The sequence below is a fragment of the Dicentrarchus labrax genome, unplaced genomic scaffold (genome assembly GCF_905237075.1).
Source record: "Dicentrarchus labrax unplaced genomic scaffold, dlabrax2021, whole genome shotgun sequence".
Lineage (NCBI taxonomy): Eukaryota > Metazoa > Chordata > Actinopteri > Moronidae > Dicentrarchus > Dicentrarchus labrax.
Window position 1 is genome coordinate 6,186,718 of NW_026136703.1, and position 27,545 is coordinate 6,214,262.

The 27,545-nt window shown below is 41.5% G+C and overlaps 1 protein-coding gene across 1 annotated transcript; it reads left to right on the forward strand.

The window, feature by feature from the left end:
- On the forward strand, window positions 1-25,989 carry pdss2 (prenyl (decaprenyl) diphosphate synthase, subunit 2). Its single transcript, XM_051392307.1, has 8 exons — window positions 1-505; window positions 7,430-7,564; window positions 13,086-13,284; window positions 18,734-18,808; window positions 20,566-20,739; window positions 22,294-22,425; window positions 23,254-23,289; window positions 25,554-25,989. Exons 1-8 carry the CDS (start codon window positions 258-260, stop codon window positions 25,707-25,709), a joined length of 1,155 nt encoding a protein of 384 aa, XP_051248267.1. The 5' UTR covers window positions 1-257; the 3' UTR covers window positions 25,710-25,989.
- Window positions 25,990-27,545: the final 1,556 nt, after the last annotated feature.

Consider the following 27,545-nt stretch of genomic DNA (forward strand, 5'->3'; position numbering starts at 1 on the left):
TTACGTGTTTCAAGATGGCGGCTCACAGTGTCAGGTCGTGTGTTGTGAAACATAGCTAGTTATTCATACAGTGTCATTATGTTGGACCTTTTAGAATAGCACATTATACGTCTTTATAAACAACACGGGTGTGCCACTGTTTGCGGACATGTCACAGCGCTAGCGGCTGAGTCTGGTGAGAGAATTTAAAGATGGTGGCGAGTACCTGAATGGCACTTAAAGTCACAAACTAGAAAAACATTAGAGTCAGAGAGAAAATGCTTCCAGCTACATGGTCGCGGCTGTCCCACAGGGCTCTGTCCTGCCGGGGACAGAGGACGCTGAGTCTGTTCTCCAGCTCAGGACCTTCAGACTGGACTAAAGTGGTCTCCGACGCAGAGAAGATCGTCGGGTATCCGACCTCCTTCATGAGTCTCCGCTGCCTGCTCAGTGATGAATTCAGTAATGTTGCCATGCACGTCAGGAAGCTGGTCGGGACTCGACACCCTTTACTCAACACTGCAAGGTAACCCTGCTCAAATGACCCATGTGTCCTCTGACCTCTGACTTAGACCTTTATTCTGCATGGAGCAAACGCCAAACCAAACTATATTCAAAAATCTGGCAAAATAACCCGACTGTGTCTGTCAGCAAAGCTTCAAAGACAGAAGATGAACTGATGTTGTTATTTCAGTCGCTCTGCCTGGAGGAATAAAACCAGTGCCACTGAACAAGAGTATCAAAGGGAACAAACCCTACCCTACATATTACTCCTTCCATCAATATCAGAGCTAACTCCAGTTTCTTCCTCTCATGTAGTCATCATTTATATGTGGCTTTATGTGAAGAGTAGCTTACATGAAAATCACTGATCAGCCACAATTTTATAAAATAAAACAAACTGAAAGCAGGTCACTTGGCAGCACTGATGTCTTTGCTGTCTTACAAGAGACACGCATATAAACACACTTGAGCCCACCTGCATTCAGAGTATCCCCTTTCATCATCCCATAGACATGTGGGTAAACAACAATTGTTTGCAATCAATAGTTTTTCTTCAGTCGAGCAGCATTGTCAGTGATTGGTGTCTCTATGGATAGCTATCTGATGCTATTTTGGTGTATTTCTTTTGTAATAACCATCTACAAAGGAGTCTACATGCATCACACTCCCAGATTTCCTTGGTGTGTGTAGGATGCTGAGGGGAGTTTAGCACAGATGGAGAGTGGAGTGAAACTGCATGGTTTTTGTGAGACAAGGTGGAGCAACAGATCCTGACATGTTTGTTTCCTCACAGCCACACGTGGAGAAAAGAGATGATATTTTATTGTGGAAACCATTCCCCTGGGAATTCTCATAACAACAAACTTAATTATTTCATAACAGCACTCTTAGTCAGCATTACCGTCTATCCTTGTAGTGTTAATCAAATATTATTGTTCCCTTAGCTTTGATTTGTACACTCTCACTAGACTACTGAAGCATTTAATTGATTCGACAAACTTGTCACTTGGGATAGATGCAGTTACTTCAGAGTTATGGGATCTGAAAGCGTTTAGCGTCGTTCCTTCAAAGGGTAAAAAGCAAGTGTGCTAGAATAAAAGAAGTTTTGATCCCGACTGAATGGACCAGATTTGTTAAGCCGACTGCTTTCTTGTTATGTCTTTGCGTTTTCATTTGATACTTGTGGATGTTGTGGTATTGAAGGACGATTGCAGAGTTTTCTTGTAAACAAGCAGAAGTTATATTAATATTCAGTTTTTCTCATTATGTGTATTCCTGAGCTCTAACAAATGTGTTTCATGTATTTTGGAAGTATTTTGAATCCAGAATTGTTTTGCTAGCTTGCAGTCTTCTTCTTCTTCCCTGCTTTTTCAGGCACATTGCTTCGTATCTTGGTGTGTTACCGCCACCATTTAATGAGTGAAATGTTATGTGTGGGACCATTGGCAGTAGTATGTACCACGTCACCCACGTGCGTCAACAAACAAAACAGGGACCCACTCATGGAGACACTGAGAACCTTTAACAAACGCACCTCTAAATGTCATGAAAATACTTGCATAGCCACACTGTGTCAACTGCCATGATGAGAAGTTGCAACACATCGTATGATATCGACAATAACCACGTCAGTAGGCAACAAGTTTACTGGAAAAGAGTACCAAGAAAGAAAGAAGCAATGAATAACTCCATCTAGACAGCCACAAAGTAACAGTTCAGCAGATACTGAGAGTGGGGGATGGGTGGGGCCACTAGCCTGACATTGTAAGAGAACGTCAGGAGCTTATTTGCACTGATTTTGGTCCATGTAGAAATGTTAATTAAAGCCAGAAAATGCAAAGTCAGGAATTGGTTTGTCCTTGCATGCATGATTCACTTTCAGAGAAGAATTAAAACAAAGATTCACCAAAGAGACATGAATATGCTTAAACTATACAAGTGTGTAAGCATATTCTGTAGGACTGATGAATCCTGTTTCTTTTTCTCTGAAGTAAATAATTATTAAGTGAAATACTGTACACTGATTCGTCCTGCACACAAGGGCAAAAAATAATTTACTTGTTCACAGTCGGCGCTTTTTGGGTAGAAATCAACTGGATTAGATGTCCCCAAACAGACCTATGGCCGTACCAGGCATATCATAATTATTCAAACTTCAATTAAGAGCAGGGTCCCAACTGGAAGCAGGTCTCCTTTACTAGCCTGGTATGGCTACACGTTTAGACAAATAAACACTGGTCTCAATTAGAGGCCTGGTCTGGATTTTATAGGTCTTTGGATATATGAAACCTCTTAAAGCCCACCGGGTTGCCCACCTGAGCGAGTTTTTTAAACTTTTATCAATATGGATGCCACACATCGTTAGAACAGTTAAATTTTCCACAATTCAGTCGTTCAGTTCATTTTACAGAAACCATAAGCACCAAAATATCAAGTGATCAAATTCATGATTCATAATTGATATGTCATTCTATAGCCTAATGTTTATACAAGTAATATTTATACTGGTTGAAATAAACAATTTGATAGTATTTCTCATCTTTGCTCAGCAAGAGTTTTGTGCCAAATGAATAAAGGCCTGTCCCAAATACAGGCAGGTTGAGTTTAGGTTGTTTGGAGCAAATAAAAGCTCAGGTTGTTAATTGAAGTTTTTAGCTATATTTGCTCCAATAGAGCTGATTTGTGATGCAACTGCAAAGCCACAATTGTGTGGTAATGAAGGAGGAGCTAAAACAGGTCACATCTTCCAGATATTATCCCATCACTTTGTCAAAGGAGTTGCCTGAGCTTTCTTATGTTCTATCAAAGAAATCAGGAACTTCGAGACCCAAGGAAAGAGAACAAGAAGAGAGAGTCCTCAAACTCAATCCCGCCATGCAGACGGGTGTGTTGGAAACAGGAGCCCAAGGGTGTAATAACCTATACACCTAAATCTGATATGACAATCCATTTGGGTGTTGTAGCAGTGGGTGGGGGTGGTGAGGGGGGGGGAAGCAGACCTCTTGACAGTCTGACTCCTCACTGTCAGCTTGGGTTGGCTGGTTCGTATTTCCCACTGTGTCTCCGCCTTAGACGCGCGGCAGATAAAAATATCCACAATAGCAGACAGGCAGACCCTCGTGGAGTTGGGTTTCGGTTTTTCCTTTCCTTTCATTCTCAAAAACTGCAGCTCAGCTAACTTTGCCCCAAAGTCTGGAGTTACACAGCGAGGGGACTGCGGCCCAGCAGAAGAAACTTTACTTGCTTTAAGGACAGTCCTTGAGAGTTTGACTTACACTAGTATTTCCTTACTGTTTTCTCACCTTTTTTTGTAATCCCAAGCTTTATCTTCAATATCCTGATCAATACAATGACCATTAAGATTAGTTTTAATGGACTACCCTGCACATTTCCACTACTGTGTGGGCATGAATGAATGGAATTAGTCTCTTTTATGTTTTTTTTTCCTGAAAACAATTCAATTAGCTCATTAAAATTTCCTAAAATGACAATCATAATCCAATCTAAAAAATACAAATGTTATGTGTGTTTTTCTCAGCGCTCTTCTCACTGGTTTAAACTGAGCAGGGTTCATTTGGAAAGGCGTAATGTCACGTACTTCCAAGCCCCAATCAGGGTTAAGCAATATTTTAATCCGAATCTGGTGCTTGCCTCTGTTGGCAGACCACTGTCATTCAAATCTGATCAAACACTTAATTTTTTGAATGGTAAACTGTAAAATATATCATAATTAAAGGTGTCCTGTGGAACTTTCTTCTTTACAAACACAAGGTTAGTTTATATTTAGTGAAAAGTTCTATTAAATATATTGAATGCATTGTCTTCCTCATAAAATAGTTAAATATTTTAAATCTGAGTTGTTTACATCCATGTTCACAAGCTAGCAGTCTTCTTCCCTGTCTTGTGCCGATGCATTGCAGCGTTTCCTGGCACATTACCACCTGTCAATCAGTGTTATCATTTAAAATCACTGGTGCAAATGTGTATCGCATCACCCGCATCATCCTTCCTGCATGTGCACCATACCCACAATACAAACAAAACAAGGAGCCACTCATAAAAACATCGCTCCATAGTGCTGGTAGTGGTTAAAGACTAGTTGACTAATCGTTGCAGCTCTAGTTGGATCCTTTTGCTCTGCCAACTTCATGTTTTATTGTTGTTTTCAAGGGAAGAGGCACGTTCCCATACCTACCTGCTGCACACAAGGCTTTTTGGAATTAGAATCATATCCTGGGATTTGAAATAAACATAAGATCATCTATAATCAATCTATAAAGGCATCTGGTGTGCACACTGCATGCATTCTGCCCTTAAGAGAAATGCAGGTATTGGACACATTCATTCAGTACTTTGGTGGTTGGGGGGGGGCAGACAGGGGATCAATATGACACCACACATGTGCGCTCATACATTTGCATGCATTAATTCCAGCCCCTGCATACGCCGGCTAAAGTTCCTGAATTCCTGCGCTGCAATTGCAGAGTGGAAGGCGTGGTGACCTGTTCACAACCCTTTAAAATGACAGCAGCCCATTTCTCTCTTTCCGCTCCCTCTCTCCCTCTCTGTAGCCCTCACTATCTCTCTTTTTCCACATCATTCTTGCCCCACCCCTTTGCGGGAGGGCGGTTGTGATTGATTGATGTATGCTGGTGTGGATAGTGACATAAATATTAATCATCTGCCACCCTCAGGCCACTGGCTTGCCCGGACTCCCCAAGAGGAGAGCTGCTTCATAATTTTTACTCTCTAGCCGTTTTTCTATTCAGTGGGTAATGCGTCTACGTTTATCAGAACGCCATACTAGTCCCTATTTTCCAACTGAGTAACAAACTAGAGTGACCGTAAATAAATCTCATGAGCTATGATGACAGACAACCCTACATAATATTAGCTGTGTCGTAAATAATTTTTTCTTTTTTTTTTTGAAAAGCAGTGTGAGGTGTTTTATGTGTTTTTGGGAAGGGACAAAGCTTCAGGGTATGTGTATTTTTGCTCCGTTCAGTACCAGAACACTGTGAATCTCTAATGTATTTCTTCTGTCATCTTTTCTTCCATTCTCATTTCAGTCTGGCCCCTATTCCCTCCATCCCTCTCTGTCTCCTCCCTCTCTTCATGCTTTATCTCTCACATCCACTCTCTGTCTCGGGTTCCTCCACCTCCCCCTGTGGTGCAGGGGTGGGTCAGAGAGGGTGGGGGTGGAGATGGGGGCTCGGGGCTGGTGGTGGGCTGGTGAGGCCGGTGTCTGGGCATCGAGCGGAGGGGGGCGTGGTCGCTTGTCTGCCTCGGAGCCCCTAACGAGAGCGTGATTCATGGCACAAGGGGCTCCCATAGGGACAGGATTAGAGGTGCTCTGTCTAACCGCTCCCTGGGGAGAGTAAAAAGATATTTAATCTGCCCACCACGCAGGCTGCTACCACTGGGCTCCGTGTGTGTCTTTGTGGGTATGTGTGCGTTTCTGTGAATGTGTCAGAAGGTTGTTGCTCCCTCCCCTCCTCAAACCCAAAAGAAACCTACAGTCCTGCAGCAAAACTGATCAGTTATATTCCTGTTATGTTTTCTACCATGCACAACAAAAATCCTCCAGCATTTTTTGTCCACCAGGTTGCGATGGTCTTTTTGCTGTTTTTGTTTCATTCTTTTTCCAGCAGCATTGAACTGGTTTATAATAAATTCCCATGACCTGAAGATCAAATAGTATCAAGCCAATGTGTAGGATTAAGCTACTACTGTATAGTCTGTGTGTGTGTGTATAACTAAATGGCCCTGTGCATTTTTTTCTTTTCATTCATAATGGAAACAGAAGTAATACAAACACCTTTAAAGCTGCTATAATCAATATTCCTATATTACCAATGGCTCAAATGACTAATTGTAATGTGAACGGGATCGTTCATAGTGATGATCCCACTGAGCAAAAGTAGCCGACTATGCAGTTTCCCTCCCTCTATGTAACATTTCAGCGCCTTTTAACTCTGTTTTGGTTCAGTCTCACCGTTCTCATCAGTATAGTTTCCAACTGCAGCAGGAAAGAAAATGCTTCTGGTAAACCATCATACGTTACCTGTCAGCACCAAATAGCAGCCTATGTTAGCACCAAGCCAGTGAACACAGTGGAGCACTGAGCAGAGTCAGATGTTTCCCTCAGCAGTTGGTGGAGACCAAACCAGAGCTAAACGGCAGTGACTGTACGATGGCCCCAAATGAACAATTGTGGTCCTCTGTTGTCTGCTGGATGTGAAAATGAACATGTTTGTCATACTGATTTTAAATGTGATAATATGTAAAGCCTACAAAGCCTAACAGCCTGTTTCCACTAGCACCTTTTTAAAGATGTTTTGTGTTACATTTTTACACCAATCATTGATACACACATTATTTGTCAAACACTATTATAACCAACCATGAGGATTAGCAGGCTCTGACATTCTTTGCTCTGCATCTCATACTCTGGTCTGCCTTACAGCACAAAGGAGGAAGAGTCTTACTTTGGAGAAATATGTTGGCCCGTGGAATTTCCCTCCTGCTATTCAAAACACATAGTTTCAACTATGCATACTGGCTGTTTGCAAGCTGTTACTGGTTCTCAAACATTGCTCATTAAAACAGGGTAAAGTGTGGCAGTGGGAGCAGGTGTACCTGGAATCAGTCTCCTCACAATAGAAGGCAGCAGGGTTTAAGGAAGGATGTTGGAAACATAAATGCTACATGTTGCCCATTTAAAAAAAAAAACCTGTTGCTGCTTGGCAAGATTGGACTATATACCATATTGTGGCATTTTGTAAAGCCTAATGCTTTAAGTTTTTTTGAGTTAAACTACAAAAAAAGTTTTCCCTACAGAGTTTTTGGACCATGTTCACCTAATTATTACTTAAAGTATGCAGTTGACAAGCTTTTGATATGTGCCTGTTTTTCTTTTTAATCTACTATTGGTGTTTCTTTGCAGGGGCTTTGTCTACGACAGTAAGAACAACCTTCAGATGAGGGGACTGATCGTCCTGCTCTTGTCAAAAGCCGCCGGGCCAAGCCACGCAGCCTCCGACCTTCTAGGTCAGGACATGGTCAGCGGCATCTACCCTAGGTAAATCACCGGAAGTTACTGACTGGGACTGGGTTTGCATTATTTGACATTGGTTTGAGTCTATGTTCATGCACAGCAGCTTTGCCCATTAGAGCAACTTAATGTCAATTTAAGCATCGACTATCCAGTAAGCTGCTCTTCTGGCTTTGCTTTTGGTTTGTTGATGTTTCTTACACTCCCTGACATCTGTTACACTCCCTGAACACTTCTACTTGTTTAAATTTACAGCTCTAGATGGTGCAAGTGTCAACATCAGCCGGCTGCACTGATAATTCTTCCTTCTGTGCAGGAAATTCCCTAAAGCCTCGCAAAGTGTGAAAAATGTAATCGGTTGCTATTGCTTTTGTGGTAACTAGGGAGCTAATTGGGAAAACATATAAAAGACATTATGCCCTTGAGGAATTTCTTTAATGTGCTACCAACTTTAATCACAGTCAAAGAGCGTTGACTTAGGAATTATGGCCATATGAATCCGCAGTTTCCACCAAGCAATTGCTGTGGATTAATACATTAAAACCAGTCTGGTGATTCAAATCCACAGCTATTAGTTAATCTGTGTGACCACACACTTCTGGCTTCCACATATTTCCATTCTCATTCCCTGTATGTGCTGCTTGGGAGAAAACCATCGGCAGTAAACATGTGTAACATTGCATTGTAGAGCCATAAATGTGCATGGCAAGCAGACCAAGAAAGAGGATGCCACTTTTGTCCCTGTTACATGGCTGCTGAAGGATAAATAGTGAAATAAAATCCTTGTGTCAGGTAATTCTAGCTTGTCCTCTGTGGTTATCGTCCATATCAATTCCTGTAAATGAAGCACTACATCATCTTGCGAATATGATGGAATGTGGGGCCAAAACAGCCACAGTTAGAAAATGGGATTTTATTTGGTTATATTTAGATTTTAGCTAAAACTTTTCAAAAAGTCCCTTCAGTAGCCCCATTTGGTGGCCACCCTGCAGTTGCTCCTTTACATTCAAAATGCTAGATATTTATATAATAAGGAGATATACCAGGATGAAAAACTTAAATTACAAAATTACCTTACGGGTTATAGTTATTGAACACAAAGCGACCATTACCCAAACAGCAGTTTCACCTAATGAATGTTTGCATGCAAAAGACCTTCAGTTTATCTCGCAGTTCTTGCAATAGAAGCTAAAATACACCAGCCTGAAAGTATTATCATTATTGTGGCTGTATGGATATGGTATATGTATGTATTGCACATGATTGATTGATTGATTGATTGATTGATTGATTGATTGATTGTTTGTTTGAGTGTCCTGCGCGATATTGTCCCCAGCCCATATGGGCTTACATACATCGCACTACATATGCTAATAGTGTTGTGACTCAGCTGATGGCAGTGTCAGTCAGTCTCTTGGTCCACCACTTTGGTTCTGATAGTAATATCTCAACAACTGTAAGTACCTTCTATTAAATGTTGTATAGACATTCATGGTGCCTGAATGATTAATCCTACTGACTGGTGATCCCTTGACTTTTCATCCAGTGTAAGATCAAAACATTTACTTATCCAGTTTTTTTTTTTTTTTATTCTTACACCACACTTCAACTTTGGTCTATCAAACAGTTTAGACACCTCAGCGGGGAGCATCACAGCCTCACAGAGCGGGTAGAGTGCTTGTGGAGTCTTCTTATAGCATAGATGAAAGGAAATTGCTTTATGAAATTTATGGAATAGATGTATCAAAGTACAATATATCTTTATTTATTCAAATGTTAAATGTGCTATTAATGTATTGCCGTTAAAATGTTTCAGGTAGCACCCCAAGGTCCTCTCTGGCTTTCTCACACACTTTGACTACCAGCATGCAGCTCACAACAGGGATGTGGGTGCGTGCCAAGTTGTTTCCAGAAGTGACTGCTGTGTTTGGCGTGGCTGTGCGCTGGGTGCCTGAAAGGCTTCTTTCTTACTGCTACCTGGCACAAGGCACATGTGTGTAGTGGAGCCGTGTCTGTGCAGAAACATCCTAATATTAGAACAAATTGCAATAACCTGGGCACCGTGGAAGCGCCCAAGTCCGGTCCTTTTCAGGCTGTTAGGCCACGCTGTGTCGGCAGGTTGTGTCTCACTACACGCCGCGTTATTGCGCACTCACCTCATGTCACGACCTGGCGCCTACATCACTGTGACACTGGATCACTGACTCCAACATGCAGCATTCCCTCACTCATGTGTGATGGATAGTCCAAACCCAAACACACGCACTCACAGCATGACTTGATCACCTCATTTGCACTATCTTGCTCTCTCTTTCTCTCCCCCCAGCAATCCCCCCGCCTCTCCTGGGCTCATTAGCACCTCTGATGGAAGAGATGGAAGGATGGAGGGAGTCGGGGTGGGGCGGGTTTGGATGGGGGGGGTGATTGAAACCTCCGGGGGATGGTCTCCTCCCTCCTGACAGGCAGCATTTGTAAAACATTTCCCACTCTGCTGCCTGACACTGATGATTCACCAAAGCACCGCCATGATAGATAGATAGATAGATAGATAGATAGATAGATAGATAGATAGATAGATAGATAGATAGATAGATAGATAGATAGATAGAAACACGCACACAATCGCACATAGTCCCACTTGTACACACCACACCTCTTAATTCTTTGTGACAAATGAAAGCCATGCTACTGAACACATCACGCAGCCCGTCTGATGGACAGGCCACCTCTTTAAATCACACACAGGGACGCACTCAGATCTGCAAGCCTGTATTTGATGGCGAGGCAGACTGCGGAGGGAGGAAAATGGAACAGAACAGTCAGGACAAGGGGCGTGGTGAGGGGCGTTACACCTCAGCAAGATGGCATCGGTTGCTATGCAACTGGGCACCAAAGCTATTTATACACCGGCCCCCTTGTCCCCCTTTTTCCTCCCTAAGCTCCACTGCTACTGATCATGACGGCTCGATTGGAGGCACTGCTTTGGGATGTGAATGCACCAGGGTTCGACTGATTTGGGTTTTTGGAGGCTGTACTTTATGCCATTGTTCACTACTTTAAAATTAACAATTTGAAATAATTAGATTCCAAAACCATTTACCCTAGGGCATGGCAATAGTAGTTTATAAAATTAAAGAATGTTGAAAATCTATTGTTGTTACTGCTTTATGGCAATATTACATTTTTATGATTTTTGCCCTTCAAGTAACTTGATTTATCAGGTATTTCATTTGGTGGATTTGTGAAAAAGAGACATTTCTTTTCTATTATCAGTTTCAGTTTACTATATCACAATATAGTATATTGATATTGTAGAATATAGAGGATTGTGTCCTTATAGCCCACTTCTTCTCTGAAAAAAATAAAGAAATAACAAATAAACTCTACCGATTTTACACTCTACAGTCTCTGTACAGTTGTTGGGGAGTGCTACTGCATATCGGATTTTTTTTTATAAAGCCTTTTGTTGTTGTTAAATATAATAAACTGCGTCAAGTGATTGAGTCAGTTGGTTGGGGCTGAAGACTACAAGTTTGAGAGGGAACATTTTTTTGGGGATCTGTAGTTAGAAAGCTACATTAGCCACTACTAGCATAACACACACACATCTCCAGCCCAAATGTTGGTGGTCTAGTTGCATTTTGGGTAAAGGCGCCAGGTTCTTTCAAGACAGAAGAATTTGTGAAATAAAAATAACGATATCGCTGCTTCTGTTGCATTGATTTTGACCTTTTGTTTGTCTGAAAGACTGTCCATTCTGAGAATGTTATGTAGTGCAATGCTAAATCGAAGGAGTACTCATTAATTGATACAGGTCTGTATTTCATTGTAGAATATTTATTAGGATCAATAACGACCACAGTCAGCTTCAGCTTCTGTGTATATGTATATATCGTCAAACATTCATGAGGTGTGGTCAGCGAGGAAACTCAATTATATCAGACCTCAATGTCTTAGCCATTATACACAAATGATTAATTGACGTAATCCTAACTTGTGTATATGAGTGGCTATATTTTGTGTTTTTACATGCATGTGAGCATTGAAAGGACTGCTGTCATCTCATTGTCAGTGTGTTCATTGATAAAAGCTCTTTCTGACATTTATTAGACATAACATGATGGCTGATAAAGACACAGATGGTCCTGTTTAACTTGTTATACCTGCAGTAACAGTGTTTTCCACCTTGACGGATCGCCGCACTGATGTGAAGCCAAAAGCATGAGCAGATGACAGATTTATCAGATATTATTTATTCATTTTAGTTTTTTTGTGCTCAAGTTAAACAACCAGGCAAACAGTCACCGTACAGCTGACCTTGGAATTTAAAATGTTATTTTTATGACCTGAAATCAGCCACCGCTCTTTGTCATGTTCCTCTTGTTGGAACAATGAGTTCTCCTCTTGAAACCTGTTGAGCGTAGCCATCACTCCGAGGCACCTTGAGAACACGACTGTCAATCTGTTAATTTCCCTTTATTTAAATCCTGAACTTATTAACTCTCATTCGGGGCGACTGTGTTGTTGCTCTGCGTCACCGAGCAGAGAAACCAACCAGACAATGGGTGTGATTGAGAGGCGAAATAGATGACATTATTGAATTTTAATCACATCTTTTCCACGCCGACGTCGAACACGGCAATTACCTGGCTACAAGATACTTGTGTGTGTGTTAGAGTGTGTGTGTGTGTATAGGGAAGGGTTTGAGCGCAAGGCAGACGACTGGCTCATCAGGTTCTCACAGCGGCTGAAAGAAGGTCGTAAGTGGCTATCAGCGCACCCAACCCTGTCTGGATAGATCCCTCCTGTCGCAGCGTGGCGAGCTCCTTCCATATGGAGAGGGGCCTAATTATCCCCCACCAATGGCTGAATCAACATTTGATTATATCCTCCCTAAGGCTGCTCTGAAAGGCTCTATTCAAATACCACTTTTATGTCTTTTCTCTCATAATCAAGAATGGCTGTTATTTGCTAATGATAAGTTTAATTTCTTTTTTTAACACAACCCCTGACATGCTGTTCAGCAAGATGTCTGACATATCTGCCGGTTTATGCCCTCGAGTGTGCTGATTTTAACTCGAAAGGGTTTTAAACCAAATTGTACATGTAGATCTCTTTAATTTTTAAGATGCACAGTAATTTCTTCTTTTAAGTTGTCTAGTCAGTAAATACTTCAGATAGCCCTTGAATGAACTGTGATGGTCCCAACCGTCTTTGTTTGGAGCAGTGTTGTGTATTTTAGTTAAATGAAAAACAAGACTCCACAATCTGAATATTACAGTTTTGTTGACTAAATAGATGTTTTTCCCTTTTGCTTGACAGATGTCATGCAACAATCCTTTGTTTTGATTGGTTCCTTTGTGGTCAGAACACCTGTATGTGATGCTGCGAATGAGCCAAACCTGAAGCTTTCGGCAGCATAAAGACAATGAAAAGGTTTCTGTCAAAAAGCTCTCTAACTGTCAAGTCCCTGGAACGCCTCTCTTAAAAGCTGTTGGCAAAAAAAGCTGTGATTTTTAAATGTATCCTTTTTTCCCCCCTTTCATAGCCAGAGGAATTTGGCAGAAATCACTGAGTTGATCCACACGGCGTTCCTGGTGCATCGTGGGATAGTCAATCTGAATGAGTGGACGGATTCAGACGGCCCACTGAAGGACATGCAGTTTGGGAATAAGATGGCCGTCCTGAGTGGTGACTTCCTGCTTGCTAACGCTTGTACCGGCCTAGCTCAACTGGATAACACTAAGGTACCCTCTCTGACAGCAACAAACTGTACCCCTGTGAAATATCTGACCTGACATAAGTGATATTAATGAGAAACACTGCTGTCTTATTATGAGCTCCCAGTGGTAGTCACAGCTCCACACACTAGTGTCGGTCTTTTTCCCTACATCTTTTCTCTTACTCATACCACGCCTAAATTCAACATCTTATGCCTGCAATGATTATATATTGCAGAGTTCCCATTGATCATGGAATATTATTGATTTTTGAGTGGTATTTTCCTTATTTTTCCAAAAGCAGAGTAACTGCAATGCAAATGTCCTATTCACTAATGGAGTAGAACAACATTTAGTAGCAATATTCTCATGTTTATTTTGTCTGAATTAGTGGTGCTGAGTAGGCATCATGTGAAGTTTTCAGACTGCACTTGCCTAAGATAATTTTTCATTTAAACAGTGTGGTCCATAGATTCCACTGATCGGTTAATTGTTAGAAACAATAGGTAGGATTAAGAAAGGGAACGTTATCTTCCTATATAGCTGGCTAGCATGAATGAAATAGCAACAAAAATGGTGATGAGTGTGAATGAGATCGACACAGCTGTACACGTTTTTTTAAGTCGACCTACGGAAATAACAGCTCTTAACTTAACGTATTGCTTTAAACGATGGGACAAACATTAAAGGTACCCTTCCAACAAGAAAATTGCCAGTACAAACATTTTCTTCTTGTAAAATACTGGTGAGTTTTAATTCGGTAGGTCTCTAAAATCAATTTACGTCAGTATTTGAATAAGCTGCTTGCAAGCTGTGTTTAGGGGTTACAAGTCAAGCAGACGTTATTTGGCTTGGGTCACAAGTCAGAAAATTTGGGAACCAATGTTGTTGGTGCTACTGCAAGGTCTTTTCTTTGGATGTGATGTTATGGTACGTTGACTTTGTGACTCTGTAGGTGGCCCTGTTTGCTTTTCTGTTCAGCCATGGTGAATATCACCCCGATACTCACTGTTTTTCCCAAAAACCTCTCATGATCTGGAATTCACAGAATCTCATACCAGTTAGTTACATACAAGCTTCTATATTTGATGGTCTTCAGCCTGTTTTGTATGGTAGAGAATGTGGTCAGGAGACGCCATACACTTATACACCATGGGAATCCTTCTTATTGAGTTTTCAGTTTTGGACGTGTGTGGTGGTGGTCTTGTAAGTGCACCACAGATCATATCTTCTACGTAGCCCGGTAACCCCTCGCTGACAGATGCTGTCACCACGCCGTTCTGTCAGAATGCGGTTGCCTGAGTGGATCAAAATAACCATTCTTCCCCCCCCTCGTGCCAGACTAGACCTTATCGCCTTCCCTGCCTCTTCTTATTCAGCACAGTCAGTCTGGCTTTATGTCTGCTCTAGGACAGCCAAGAAACACCCTCCCCAAATATGATGTAAGTGGTTTCCATGGCAGTTATTGTACAGTAAACATAGCAGGAGTTATAAGGAACTAACATTTCCTTTATAAATCAAATATAAGTCTAAAGGTGTGGCATTTCCTTTACAGTGCTAACTGACTTTCATTAGGAACAGTGCTATGAGAGATAATTGTCACTGTGTGGCTAAGCTACAAATTGCAGTAATGGAATTGATATTGTTGTTTTCCTGGAAGATGGAAAAACACACTGAGAATAAAATGATTGCAGATCTGCTGATGACTTAATCACATTACGTGTACATTCACACCAAGCTAGTTGGCACTGGTTGACTTGAAGGTTTGGAGCATCTGTTCCTTTAGTGTGGTTCATCATCAAGGTGAGAACAATGCCGGTCAGATTAAAGCACCGCACAGCAATGCTTTAAACTATTGCCCCAAAAAAAAAAAAAACCTGCAATGCTGTTTAGCTGTTTATAAGGAGTGTGAATGTAATCTGAAGCAACCACAGGAAATGTCCGCAAAGTGGAAGTTTTTAAGGGTAATAAGGAGATGGACATCCGATAGCCAGCAGTTACTCATGTTTGAAAAGGTTAGCAAAACAAAACGAACCGAGGGCAAACCACAGCACGCACTATTGCTCATATTCAGCTGGGTTTTTGTGCAGCTGTTCTTCACTGGTTTATGGACAGGAGGGAAATTAGATTATTGCAAACAGGAATGAAGAGTCTATCAGGCTGAGCTAAAGTTACAGGAATGGGATTGGTTTTGACCAAAGTTTTTAAACTGGTGGGAATGATACAGTAGGTTACCAAAGTTCTGTTCACTTCACCTCCTGTTTGTGAGTTCATGTTGACTTTGGGCCCTGGTTTATAATTGAAAATATGCCACAGTTTTCTTTGATCTGGATGAAAGAAAACAACTGTGAATGGGATTTTATCTCAAAAATCATTCAAATCTTGAAAATTAGATTCTTGTAAAATGAAGGCAAATTCAGGCTTATATGTTATGATATGAACCATCGACCTCAAGAAGAATGGATCTATTTGTGCAGCCGATCATTTTCTTGAGGTTTTTCTTAACCTTGGAAACAGCAAGAATACATTTAAGAGTCTCTATTGGCAGAGATGGAATATAATATTCATAGGTATGTTTTCATTTGGTATAATCACCCGAGAACAAGAATAGTTTTGTTTTTGTTAACTTAGAATTAAACTTTTTTGTCTACAAAGGGAGGGTCCTCTTCTATGGTGTCCATCATATTGAACTGCCATGTTTATACAGTAGCCTAGAAGGGACAAACCAAACACTGGCTCTAGATAGGACCTTTCGTGTGTTTCACCATAGTTTCTCCTACATGCTTGGAAGGCTGAGCTGTATTCAAATGGTTGCAATCTGCAACTTCACCGCTACAGTCCACTAAATCTAGCCAACATGGACGAGAAGTCCTAGTCTTCAAGGTGCTCACAACACCTACAGTTCCATGACAACCTAGCAAACTTGATACAAACTGATATAGACACTGTGGTATGGTCAAAAGTTCCAAAATTAACAAATAAGTGGACCTTGAGTTGATGACTTTCTGTTTTTCTAAATTTTTGTTCATTTAAGATGTAAAGAAGTGAGTGAATTTCTGTACAGATTCACTCAACTTGATCAACCTTTGTGTCTATCTGCCGAAGTTAAGGGAAGATTAACACTTCCATTGTGTTTGGTCGGGTGTGAAATAAGAATGGTCAAAATCAAAACAGCAAAGGCCAAGATATCCTGACTACTAGTCTTTAGTGTGGGTTAAGCTCCAAAAACACTGGATCCTACATTTCCCGTGAGGCAACAGGAAAGGCTTTTTCATTAGACCCTCCCATCTCCCAAGATGACATCAACAGGGTTATTTTTTCAAAATATCTTCCTTGCAAGGCATGGAAGACATTATGTAACTAGATCTAATGATGATTAAACTGACCGGTGGAATGCCCTTTTAAACGCTGCATCCAACCTCGTTTTAGCTCCTTAGGATTGTTATTGTTTCAGTTTTAAACTTAGAATTACCCTTAGGCAAATGCAATAAAGGCTGTAAACTATTGCCTTTTCTCTCATTAAAATCTGCTAATTGTCTGATATTTATAACTCTGTAACAGCTTCAAAGTGTGTTAAGCTGAGGGCAGTTTGAGTCTGGTATAAAAACTGACAGGCTGCTAAACAGCGGATTGTCTCCCCTTTCTTTTCCTGCAGCTTGTGTGTGGTCATTGTACCGCATCTTTTTAACACAGGGTGACAGATGAGCACTTCTTGCAGCTTTCGAAGTTTTTCTCATAAACCAGCCTTTTTTTTCTTTTAAGGCAGTGAGACCGATGTGAGATTATGTGTCGTGGCCTTGAGAGGAAACCTATGCCGCTACTTGTATAAACTGTAAAGTAATCTCACCGTGGAGCTCCGGTTTCTCCCCCCTCGCAGACCTGTCGGCAAAACACGATCTGGCTGGATTTGGGAATGGAGTAAGGGGGAGGCAGGGGGAGAGCTTATCTGATACTTTCCAAAAAAAGACCCCCACTGGCCCCCACTTCCCAAGGCAGGCAGAGACACCACATCTGGTAATACTGTAGGCACATTGTCCTTCCAGGTCTGTGGGCGAAGCTCAGGTTTCCTCAATATTTTCCCCCGGTGGATTCAGTTACCCAAAGGGCACTGCGAGGCTGACGGAGCAGCCAGCGTCACCAGACTTTTCTGATGAACCAAGGATGTCTGGGATGAGCTGAAGGAGCTCTAAATTTAACCTCATTCATCTGAACTGTACAGGCGTGGCCTCCGCTCCTCTGTCCGGGACTGTTCTGTGGCTGTGAATGAAGGACGGCAAGATCGACTTCAGAATTTTACTCATTCATTAGATCCAGACTTTGAATAATTATTTGAAAAGATGCAGCCTCTCATTTGGTGCCTGATAAAGGGCCGGTGGTGTGTCTGTAAGCTAAAATGTAGTCATGCATGCCCCCTGTAAGAGGAAATGGGCAACTGCAGTCTTAAACAAACTGCTCAGACCTCAACACGGCACTATGTGACAAGAGTCAAATATTTGAAGATAGAAAGTTCAATATTCTCTAATGTCAGTTTCCCAAAAGCATCAACTTCTTTCTTGTACAGTATATTGATTAACTTGTGCTGGAAAGAGTCTATAGCATGGTCATAGAAGAAGTGGTTCTTGGTCATTTTCCAATTTTCATTTTAATATTTCTGTACCACTTCTGCAGAGAACCACTAATATATAGATACTGTAAGCATCAACAGATTAATAATACAAAGTTGCAGTGCTCAAAGGCACAAAGTGAAATAAGTCTTTGGGTAATTTGTGGAGAAAAAGGAGAGCAAGGAGACCCCCAACGCCAGATCATCACTCCAAAACCTTGTTAACCCCTCTGCTCTCTGGACACAGTCTTATTTGGTCTCACCATCTGCCTTTTAGCTCCGTTTCAGCCCCTCAGACAGGACAGACACCTGATCCGTCTCTATCGACTGGACTTCTCTATAAATACAAAGTATAATGAATGAAGGCCAGTCTGGATCTGCTTTATGAAATCAACAGGAGCTCCCCCGTGGCCTGATAATGAGCAGCTGAGTTTGCGGCAGTTCACCTGGTTTCCGACCCTCGTCTCACCTCTGATTTATTCAGCCAACCAGCTGTTCATATGAGAGGGCTGTTAGTCCGTGCTTCAATCAGGGGAAATTGTGGTTTTTAATTACAAATGTCACGGATGAACTGAGTAGCGTGTCAGTTTTGATCAACCTCATTTACATCTACATTGTAGATGCTGTTAGCCGGAGTGATTTATAATGAGGGTGTAGGTTATCGGTTCAGTGCCCGAGTCCAAGGACACTTCAACAGGACATGTGGCTGTTGATGGACATGTTGACTGTTGTGCAGATCAAACACATCATTTAACTTTGCCTTTTCAGTTCAACAGATAACAAAGGATAGTGTGAAACTCTGATCTTCTGATGATGCAAAAAGGTTTTAAGTTCAACCTAAATGTTTTTTTGTTTTGTTTTTTCTTTTGACAGGTTGTTGAACTGATCTCGAGTGCCATCGGTGATTTAGTTGAAGGAATCTACCATGAGAATTCCAATAATACTGAGGTAAAGCATCTATTCTTCTTCCATAGTCCAACTTTGATGTGGGGCAGTTAAACAAGCTGTGATAAGGGTTTAGGAAAAACCATGACAGAATACATCATACACACAAAAAAAAAGGTAAATTAAAATATCCTGGAGTCAATTTGAAAACAGTGATGCAAAAGGAGTTGATGACTTGAGACGAAAAATAAAGGCAAGGCAAATTCAAATTTATGGCATACATCATACATAATGACAGTGTTACAAGATGAATTCAAACCATAGAACACCAAAAGACATTAATTAATCCTACTAACCTACTAAGTTTAGGATATATCTTCTTCCTCTGTGCCGTAGAACTCCATTGTTGTCCAAAAAAACCACCAACAACCCACACTGTTGCACTGGATGAAATCCTGCTGCTGGAAATACTCAGAGCATTAAATGTGGATTTATCCGCCCCTGAAAATAGTCCCCAACAAATGCACATTTTCCTTCTGTTTGAGTCATATTTGCTCGAAACTAAGGTGCTCAGGTTTTTAAAGAAAATACTGCACCTTTTTATAAAATAAAACTATATATTTTTGATCAGTTCTTAATGAATTACATCCTTCAGTAGGAACCTATGGGCCTGAGTGTCACTGACAAGGTGGGGACAGACAAATTAAATGAGTTTAGATAATAAGGAAGTTGGTTCCCACTGTGTACAGTTGTGTACTGCTTTGTGATAATTACTGCGTTGTTTCTGACTCTAGGCGCTTCTAGCTGACTAACTGATAAGTTGATAAATAAGGAATTCAAAAGAGTCTTTCTGAATTCAGACGGACCACAGTGCCGTCAGGCAGGGTGAGAACTACAGGGGAGCCAGCGGGAGCTTGACTCCTTTTAATAAGACATGAGCTCTCCTGAAAACATGATATGAGAAATTTTGGGGGGTTTAAAATACTAACAATATGCTATTTTTGCCATGCATTTCTTTCTGTATCTTCATCATCATAAATCATATGTACAATTAGGCTAATAACAGTGTATGATTCATGCATGAAGGTGATCTAATTAACTTTTATAAAGATACTGGCATGCATGCTGTGTTTGCCATCAACACTGAAGCGTGTAGCGGCACAATTTAACTCAAAACGCAGAGAATAAAACCCCAAACTTTCTTAGTCCCACTCAGCCTGCATGCCGATTCTTTGCATCAGTTGCTCAGTTTTGTAGTCAGCATAATGCGAGTCAATCAGTCCTCTCTTGAGGGAGGCAACCACCCCTGTAAGAACAAGTGAGCTCCCTCGAAAGCCAAGGTGTAGTTCACATACTGCCGTCAGGTACCAGTGAGCAAGAGTTTCCCTTAAATGTACTGTGGTTTTAGGTTCTGCAGTAGTGTTCAGAATAATGTCACCATGTACTTCAGACAAAGTTTCAGTTAAAAGCCTCTCACAATGGAGATTTTCCTCTATTATCCTGGCGAAACTTCACCAATACCTACAGAGATGGTCTATTTAACCTCGTAATACATGTGGTGTTTATAGTGTTTTAATGTTGGACTCATTTGTGGACATAAAAGAACATATTCAGAGTGTTTGCAGAGCTACCAGAGTGTTTTTCCTGCTCTGGCATTGGGTCCCTGTGCTGCTGTTTTGCTGTTACATACTGAAAAATAAAATCACAGAGCGAGGAGGGGTTGTTTTGATAGAGGAGTTCTGAGGTGTACAGTTTGAAGTTGTACACAGAAGCAGTGAGACCTCAGGCCCACGCTGTCTCTGCCTCTGTTTGCTCTACAGGAGAATAGTCTCACCGATGGCGTCAACGTGGCGACATGGGAGGATCAGACGTTCCTGTCCCACGGGGCACTGCTGGCCAAGAGCTGTCAAGGGGCGATGGAGCTCGCCAAACACGACAAGGAGTGCCAAAGATTGGCCTACAAGTACGGCAGGCACATATCACTGGGCCACAAGGTAAGTTTAATCTGAGCGTCACACCGAACCACACAGCAAGTACCAGTGAAGTTGGTCTCTGGAGGATAAATCAATGAAGGTCAACTGCCACACCAGTGGGCTACATCTGAGATAATCACAGCTGAATGTTGTGGTTTAAAGGCTCTGAAAACTTTTTTTTTGTTTCCTTCTTAGATTAATGGGGAACTACAGGGACACACATTATTCTGCCAAAATTGGAACTGTTTTGCTTATTTCACATTAGACATTTCTCAGATTTTTCTGAGAAATGTATGTTTTTGTACTTTTCTCACTGGATTGAAGTGGGCGGGGATCAGTTGTAAAATTGTGATGTCACATATTTCTGTACACCAATCAGAGTGAAGCAACATTTACATCAATGTTTTATCAAACCACCGCCACACAGTCCTGATGAAACAAACTGCTGTTATTTAGTATTAAAGTCATAATAAATATTCATTTAGGGTTGTTTTTCCTCAACTTTAACATGTTGATTGATGATTGTTGTTGATTGAAATGCCATTTTGGCCTGAATTTAAGACAAGATAACAACAAAATGAAAGACACTCCTCTAGGTAACACAAAGCTAACTAAACACTTTTAGAGCTGATTAAATCTATAAAGGGACTTGAAGAGACTCGCTAGTCTTGCAACATTAAGGCTACAAACAGCCGATAGTGCAGCACTCTCTGTTGGAGCCAGTGTTACATCATTACTCTCTCAATTCAAAACCATTATCTGCTGTTGTGTATATATAAATGTAAAGTTGAATATAATACAACCCTCACTTTGTCATCATTTCCAGAATTGTTTTTTATCTCTACAGTACAATACAGTACTAAGGCTTTGAAACCAAGTTTTCAGGAGCTTTGATACAGTCTTAGGTTTGAACTTTTCCTCTTCTGCCTGAGTGAATAATTGGCCTTTTACCTTCTTTTGCTCAAAGTCTTCACACCGTGGCTGATTTGATAGAAAGAGAGGACATGTGGATATATTTGCACTAAAGTGCAAGTTTTTGGATATAGTCCTTCCAGTACATTTCATTTATATGCCTCAGTGTCTCATTATTCTCACATCAGAGACAAACGTACAGAAATGTGGAATGAGGAGGAAGGTTGACTTGTGCCAAGTTAAAATTAGTGTCTTAATGCACCAGATAATGCAGATGCTAAAACATGTTTCAAGGTTCAGAGGCATGAATCTTATTGGTGCTAGCCTAAAAGTCCTTCATAATGCTCCCACTCACAGTGCTGTGTTAGTACCTCCTCTCCTGCTGTGGCTCCCTGTAGCTGCCTGTCTGCAGGCCTCAGTGGCTACAGGGAATCTCAGCATGGGAGGAAACTGAAATTAGGTCTTTGAAGGAGGAACCGTCCTCATCAGGCTAGCTGTGCGTTTCACCAGACCGTTCATCATGCTGCTCATTAACAGGGTCACTCAGAGTGTAGGTAGGCCGAATGCACGCTCACCTGTTCACATGTTCACCATTGGGTCACTTTAATTGGTTTCAAAGTAGAATCTCAGCCTGATTGACAAAATGTGCTCTCCCTTCTGTAGCTGAACTCTGACCTGCAGCCGTTTGTGAAGAGCAGCATAGGAGAGCCGGTGTCGTTCAGCTTGAGTACCGCCCCGGTGGTTTTCCACCGTCAGATCGTTGGCCGGGAGAGATGGAATCAACAGCTGCAGGAGGTATGATTGGTCTATGACACCACTGCAGCAGCTACATTCATTTTGTTTTGTTTCATGGAATGGAGTTCAGTCACTGGTATTTCTGACTGTGTTACATGCATCAAATTGCTGAGTTAGTACTCATAGTATAATGGCATGTGTCAGCCTGTCCACCACTTTTTTTTAGACTGAAAACAACTCAACTATTTGATGGATTGTCATGAAATTTGCTAGAGACAATCATGGACCCCAGAGGATGAAACTGCTTACTTTGGTGATCCCTGACTTTTCCTCTAGCACCACCATGAGGTTGACATATTTGGCATTAAATTAAAAGTAAGTTAAAAGTATTGGATGGATCAGGGTGACATTTGTTACAGATGTTCACATCCACCTCGGGATAAACTGTATTTTCAACACTTTTAATGTGTTGGACTTTCAACACATTTTGGCCTTAAACACACAAATATGGAAAATGGAGTAAGGCCTTGATTGATTGATTGATTGATTGATTGATTGATTGATTTATATAAAATAAATATCTTTATATATAATATTGCACTTCTCTGCATTCTTAGTTAAACTTTTCGTCTTGAGTAAAATAATTTATTAGATTTTTGTGATGTACTGTGGCAGCAGGATGAAGTACGGTGTTCCTTACTTTTTTAAGATTATTAAGATCTGTTTAGAAGATCTGTGCTTAGAGCAGTTTAAATGTTCTTCAGTTTAATCAACGGGTACCTTCTTAAATAATATTATTAATAAATAATATTAATAAATAGTTAGATCATGATGTTAAGGCAACATTGGAAACTTATCTGAACTGATAATTACTCTCTTTTCTACAAGGTAAAAACACAGAGAAACCAACTGGATTACTCGAAGGTAAGCCCACTGGTTTATGTATTCCTCTGTACAGAATCTGCCTCTTCACTGAGCTATGAACTCTGTACTTCACAATGTTACACAAATACTGTGCTCTTACCCAATGTAGCAGCCTCTGTTGCCTTCGTGTTACTCAGTAAGATAGTTCAATTTTTCATTGTTTGATCTTGTTGTTTTCACTTGTTTACTTACTGGTGCGGCATCTGATTGAGCCATCAAAGAGAAACAGGACGTCTTTTCACTGTAACCTATATCTGAGTTGAGAAATGAGCTTTCCAAAGTCACTGTGTGAGGGAAGAGGGGGGCCGAAAGGGGTGCAAGGAGAGACTGAAGCTACAGAGGAGGGGTCTGATGGTGTTGGGGGGGGTTATCTGGTCCCGTCTGAAACCAGAGCAGGAAGGATTAGTTACTGAGGCCTATTTGTGGAGGAGACACTGAGGCTCTGAGACAGTGGCATTGTGAGAGAATCTCCTTCAGCAGACCTGTCGAAAAGGGGACATGGGGAGAAGTTTGAAGGGAAGGAGAGATGAGGGGACACGAGTAGGAAAGCTGAGAGGAGGACAGAGGGAGGGATGAATTTTTGGGGAGGAAAAAGAAAGACCTTGGAGCGTAAAACTTTGCTTTGATTCAGCACAAAGATGGGATATAATGGGGCATAATTAGAAGTACTTTGTGTACGTTTCTGCCATCTACAAATTGTCTACATGATTTAGCATGTGCTTTCATCCCATTAACTCTGATAAATAACCATAAATGTTTACAGAAACTCCCATTTTATACTGATTTGCATTCAGTCTATTAGTCTTTCATCCCTAATTAGAAAGCATCCCCAAAAAGTCACTTTTCAGCAAACAGATTTTCCAGCTGTAAAATTGATCATTGCGGGAGAAGGAGAGTGCAGACTGGGTAGAAGGGAATATTATTTGAAGGCTTTAATATTTTGCACTAATAATATAAGAACATCTGACTACATGAAAGAAGTGAGGGTGACACACTTTTGTCTGAAATGGAAAAAAAACTGCATTGCATTTTGTCATAATGAGTTTACTGTTTCACAATTTATTGGTTAGTTTGTCTATTTCAGTTTTACTTATTTATATGATTATTTTTTTCATCGAGTCTGATTTATTTATTTAATATTCAGCACTTTGGGGCTTGATAAGTATAGACACAAATGACAGCTTCATTAATTGTGGTAAAGAACTTTCTGTATCATTAAGTCAGCGAGTAAAAATGGCTTAAACTAAAAAAAGAAAAAGAAGAAAACAAGGGCCTGCTGCATGCAACAAAACAAAAGTTTAACATGGTGTGAAATGTGAGTGAAAAATAATCTTTTCTAAATTAAATAAGCGGCCAGGGTGATGCCAAGTTCGACACCAGCAAAATTTTTTTATAGATGGAAGGCCTGCGGGGCTTTCCACCTTCAGAATTCATGAGGTAAAACGCCCTCAGCAAAAAGATGTCCCAACACACCAGCACTAAGGCACAAGGAGACGCCCAAATTCACTCAGTCTGTATTCTTAAGCTGTTGGCTGTGGCTGATTTGACTTGATGTTTTCCACTTCCTCATGTATGAATGTACAGGTTGTGTGTGTGTGTGTGTGTGTGTGTGTGTGTGTGTGTGTGTGTGTGTGTGTGTGTGTGTGTGTGTGTGTGTGTGTGTGTGTGTTGTGTGCGCGCACGTGCGCACGCACATCCAAGGCCATATAGTTTTTCAAATGATCAAATAGTGTAATTGAAATTACATTTCATAACAAAAATCATATTGGAATTCAAATAATTTACAAACGCAAGCAGACACGTTGTAACATACAGGACAGACTTTCAAAAGTCATCACAAACACCAGCGACATTGCTGGGTGGGCAAGACATTTTAATGTCCATGCTTTGACTGCTTCTGAAAAGGCAGGAGAGCTGCCTGGGTAGAACCTACAGAAAAATAAAATCGCATGTCCCTGCTCATCAACAGAGAAGGCCTGCCAATTTTTTAAATATAACTCACAGTGATGAGCATGAAATGTTTCCCTTGTAGTTAAATGTGGTAAGCTGCCTCCAGTGGTACCAGGGGCTGCATGCAAATACATGATTGTGTTACAATGTGTTTTCTGTCATTAGCAGAAATGCCGTGCTTCTGTACAATCCAGTTCTTACTTTAAGAGTGCGCTAACTTTCCCTGGCTCTTAACAGTTTGTTGTGTTGACAGCTGATAGTAACAGGAGTGACACTGACGTGACAAACTAACGTGTGTTTTCATCCCCTGACAGCTTTTGGCAGCAGTTAAGTCTGAGAAAGGCGTGAGCTCAGCGGTGGACTTATGCTGTTACCATGGCAACAAGGCTCTGGAGGCCATCCAGGCTTTCCCCTCCTCCGAGGCTCGATCCGCCTTGGAGAACATCGCCTCCGCCATCACCAAATTTTGACCTGGGCTCACACACGCATACACACACACACACACACACACACACTCCTGCTCCCAAATAGCCTGAAGTGTCTTTGTCTGCAGAGGCAGCAGGACGAGAACCAGCAAACAGTCAACACTTCAGAGACAAATGAACTTCTTTTGAACCAGGAGCTGGCTCATGTCTGGAGAAACTGTTGTGGATCTGCTCTGTTGTGGATGACAGTGTGCGTCAGATATGCAATGGCTGTATCCATAAATGGTCATCATTAAAAAAAGAATTAAAAAAACACATTACTTCAGCATCATGTCATGCGTTGTGTTGGCTCTAATACATACCCTTCCTCTCCTGTGTGGAGAAAATATCTCGCCAAGCTGCATTTTAAAACCTGGCAGTTTATTGTTACCTTGCTTATCAGCAAAGGCACATACCAGGCAGAACGTAATTTAAGATGTTTTGAGGAATTGTTATTGTCATCTGGAAAATGTGCCATGAACGGCAAATGATGCACCAAACAGCACTTATTCTAACAAAATTTCATTTTTTTAGAATCACCCAGGTTCACCCTGCTCGTTACTGCACCCCACAGATGATGCTGAAATCATAGCTGCTGGATGTAGTGGGTGTTTGCCAAATTGAAGAGCAGCTCCAAACCAGTTGTAAAAATGTCTCAAAGTCGTGTTCTACCAGTTATGTACCTCTGCTGATAAGCACAGCTGCAAAAATATGTATTTTTTGTAATTGTGTTTGGCATGATATCCTCTCCACAGAGGGGGAAGTGGCAAGAATCAGGAGTAATGTCATCTATGTTGCCTTATTATGTCTGTCCCCACGCCTGTGTATGTGATCCAAGTCAGCCCAGGGGCGGGGAAAGGTCACACAGCCTCTCCCCTTGGCCCAGCCAGCGAGCGCATTGAAGCTCCGCCAAGCAGTAATTATTAATGAAGAGACCTGAGCAAATGGACAGGAAATGCAGAGGTATTGATTGGGCCGGCTGCCCTGCTCTAAGCCGTACAGGCTGGCGCCAGCCTGGTGGCCTGTGGTTTCCCAGGCTGCTGTCTGCAGAGGGGGGAACAGCCAAGGTGTGAAACCAGGCCACCGCTGGCAGCTGTCTGTCACATCCAGGCCACACCTGAAGGACAGAGCACAGGAGACACGACTGAGGGTACACCGCTAACAAAGAGGATTCTGTGTGGCACATGTGGGTCCCACATCAGAACATGTCTTTGAACTTTGAATTTGCATGAAGAAGACTGGCGCAAGCAAGTGTCACAGGCTAGAACTCCCCATATGTAAAGGTTAAATATTCGACTTTGAGAAAAAGAGAGATGCCTCAAAAGAAGTTTTACTTTAGGAGCTGGTCCAGTCAGTAATGTCGCAGGTTCCAGACGGAAGTTTTACCCTAAAAGACAGGAAACTCAGCTTCAACATCCTACATCCCAATTCCTGGTTTTTAGCCATGCTAGCAGTGCGGGATGAGGAAGAAACGGGTGGATGAGGGGGACTGAGAGATGATAGGGTATAAAAGAAGAAGGTGGAGCTGCAAGAGATGATGATGAGGAGTGAACTATTTCAAAAACAAGCTCCTGTCTGTTGCTGGGTTGTACGTCCACTTCCTCTACTGTTTTGGTTTCCGCTGCTTGGGCTTCCTGGGTACAGCGAGGTACAGCATGTGCCAGGGAAAGCCTCAGGCTCCTCATGAAATATTTATCCTCGCCGTGAGGAGACATGAGGAAAGTTACATGGAAAGTTAAAAGGACCAAACAAGGAAGGAGGCTGGGGCACTGCCAGAATGACAAATATAGTTACTAAACAGAACTTTTTCAAAAGATGAGGTCTGGCCTAAGCAATGAAACT

What these genes read in the sequence shown, in the direction of transcription:
- pdss2 (XM_051392307.1), top strand. Translation starts at nt 258, where the DNA reads ATGCTTCCAGCTACATGGTCGCGGCTGTCCCACAGGGCTCTGTCCTGC. An exon ending in GGAATCAACAGCTGCAGGAG is followed by an intron (nt 22,426 to 23,253) that starts GTATGATTGGTC and finishes CTTTTCTACAAG; the next exon opens with GTAAAAACACAGAGAAACCA. An exon ending in ACCAACTGGATTACTCGAAG is followed by an intron (nt 23,290 to 25,553) that starts GTAAGCCCACTG and finishes ATCCCCTGACAG; the next exon opens with CTTTTGGCAGCAGTTAAGTC.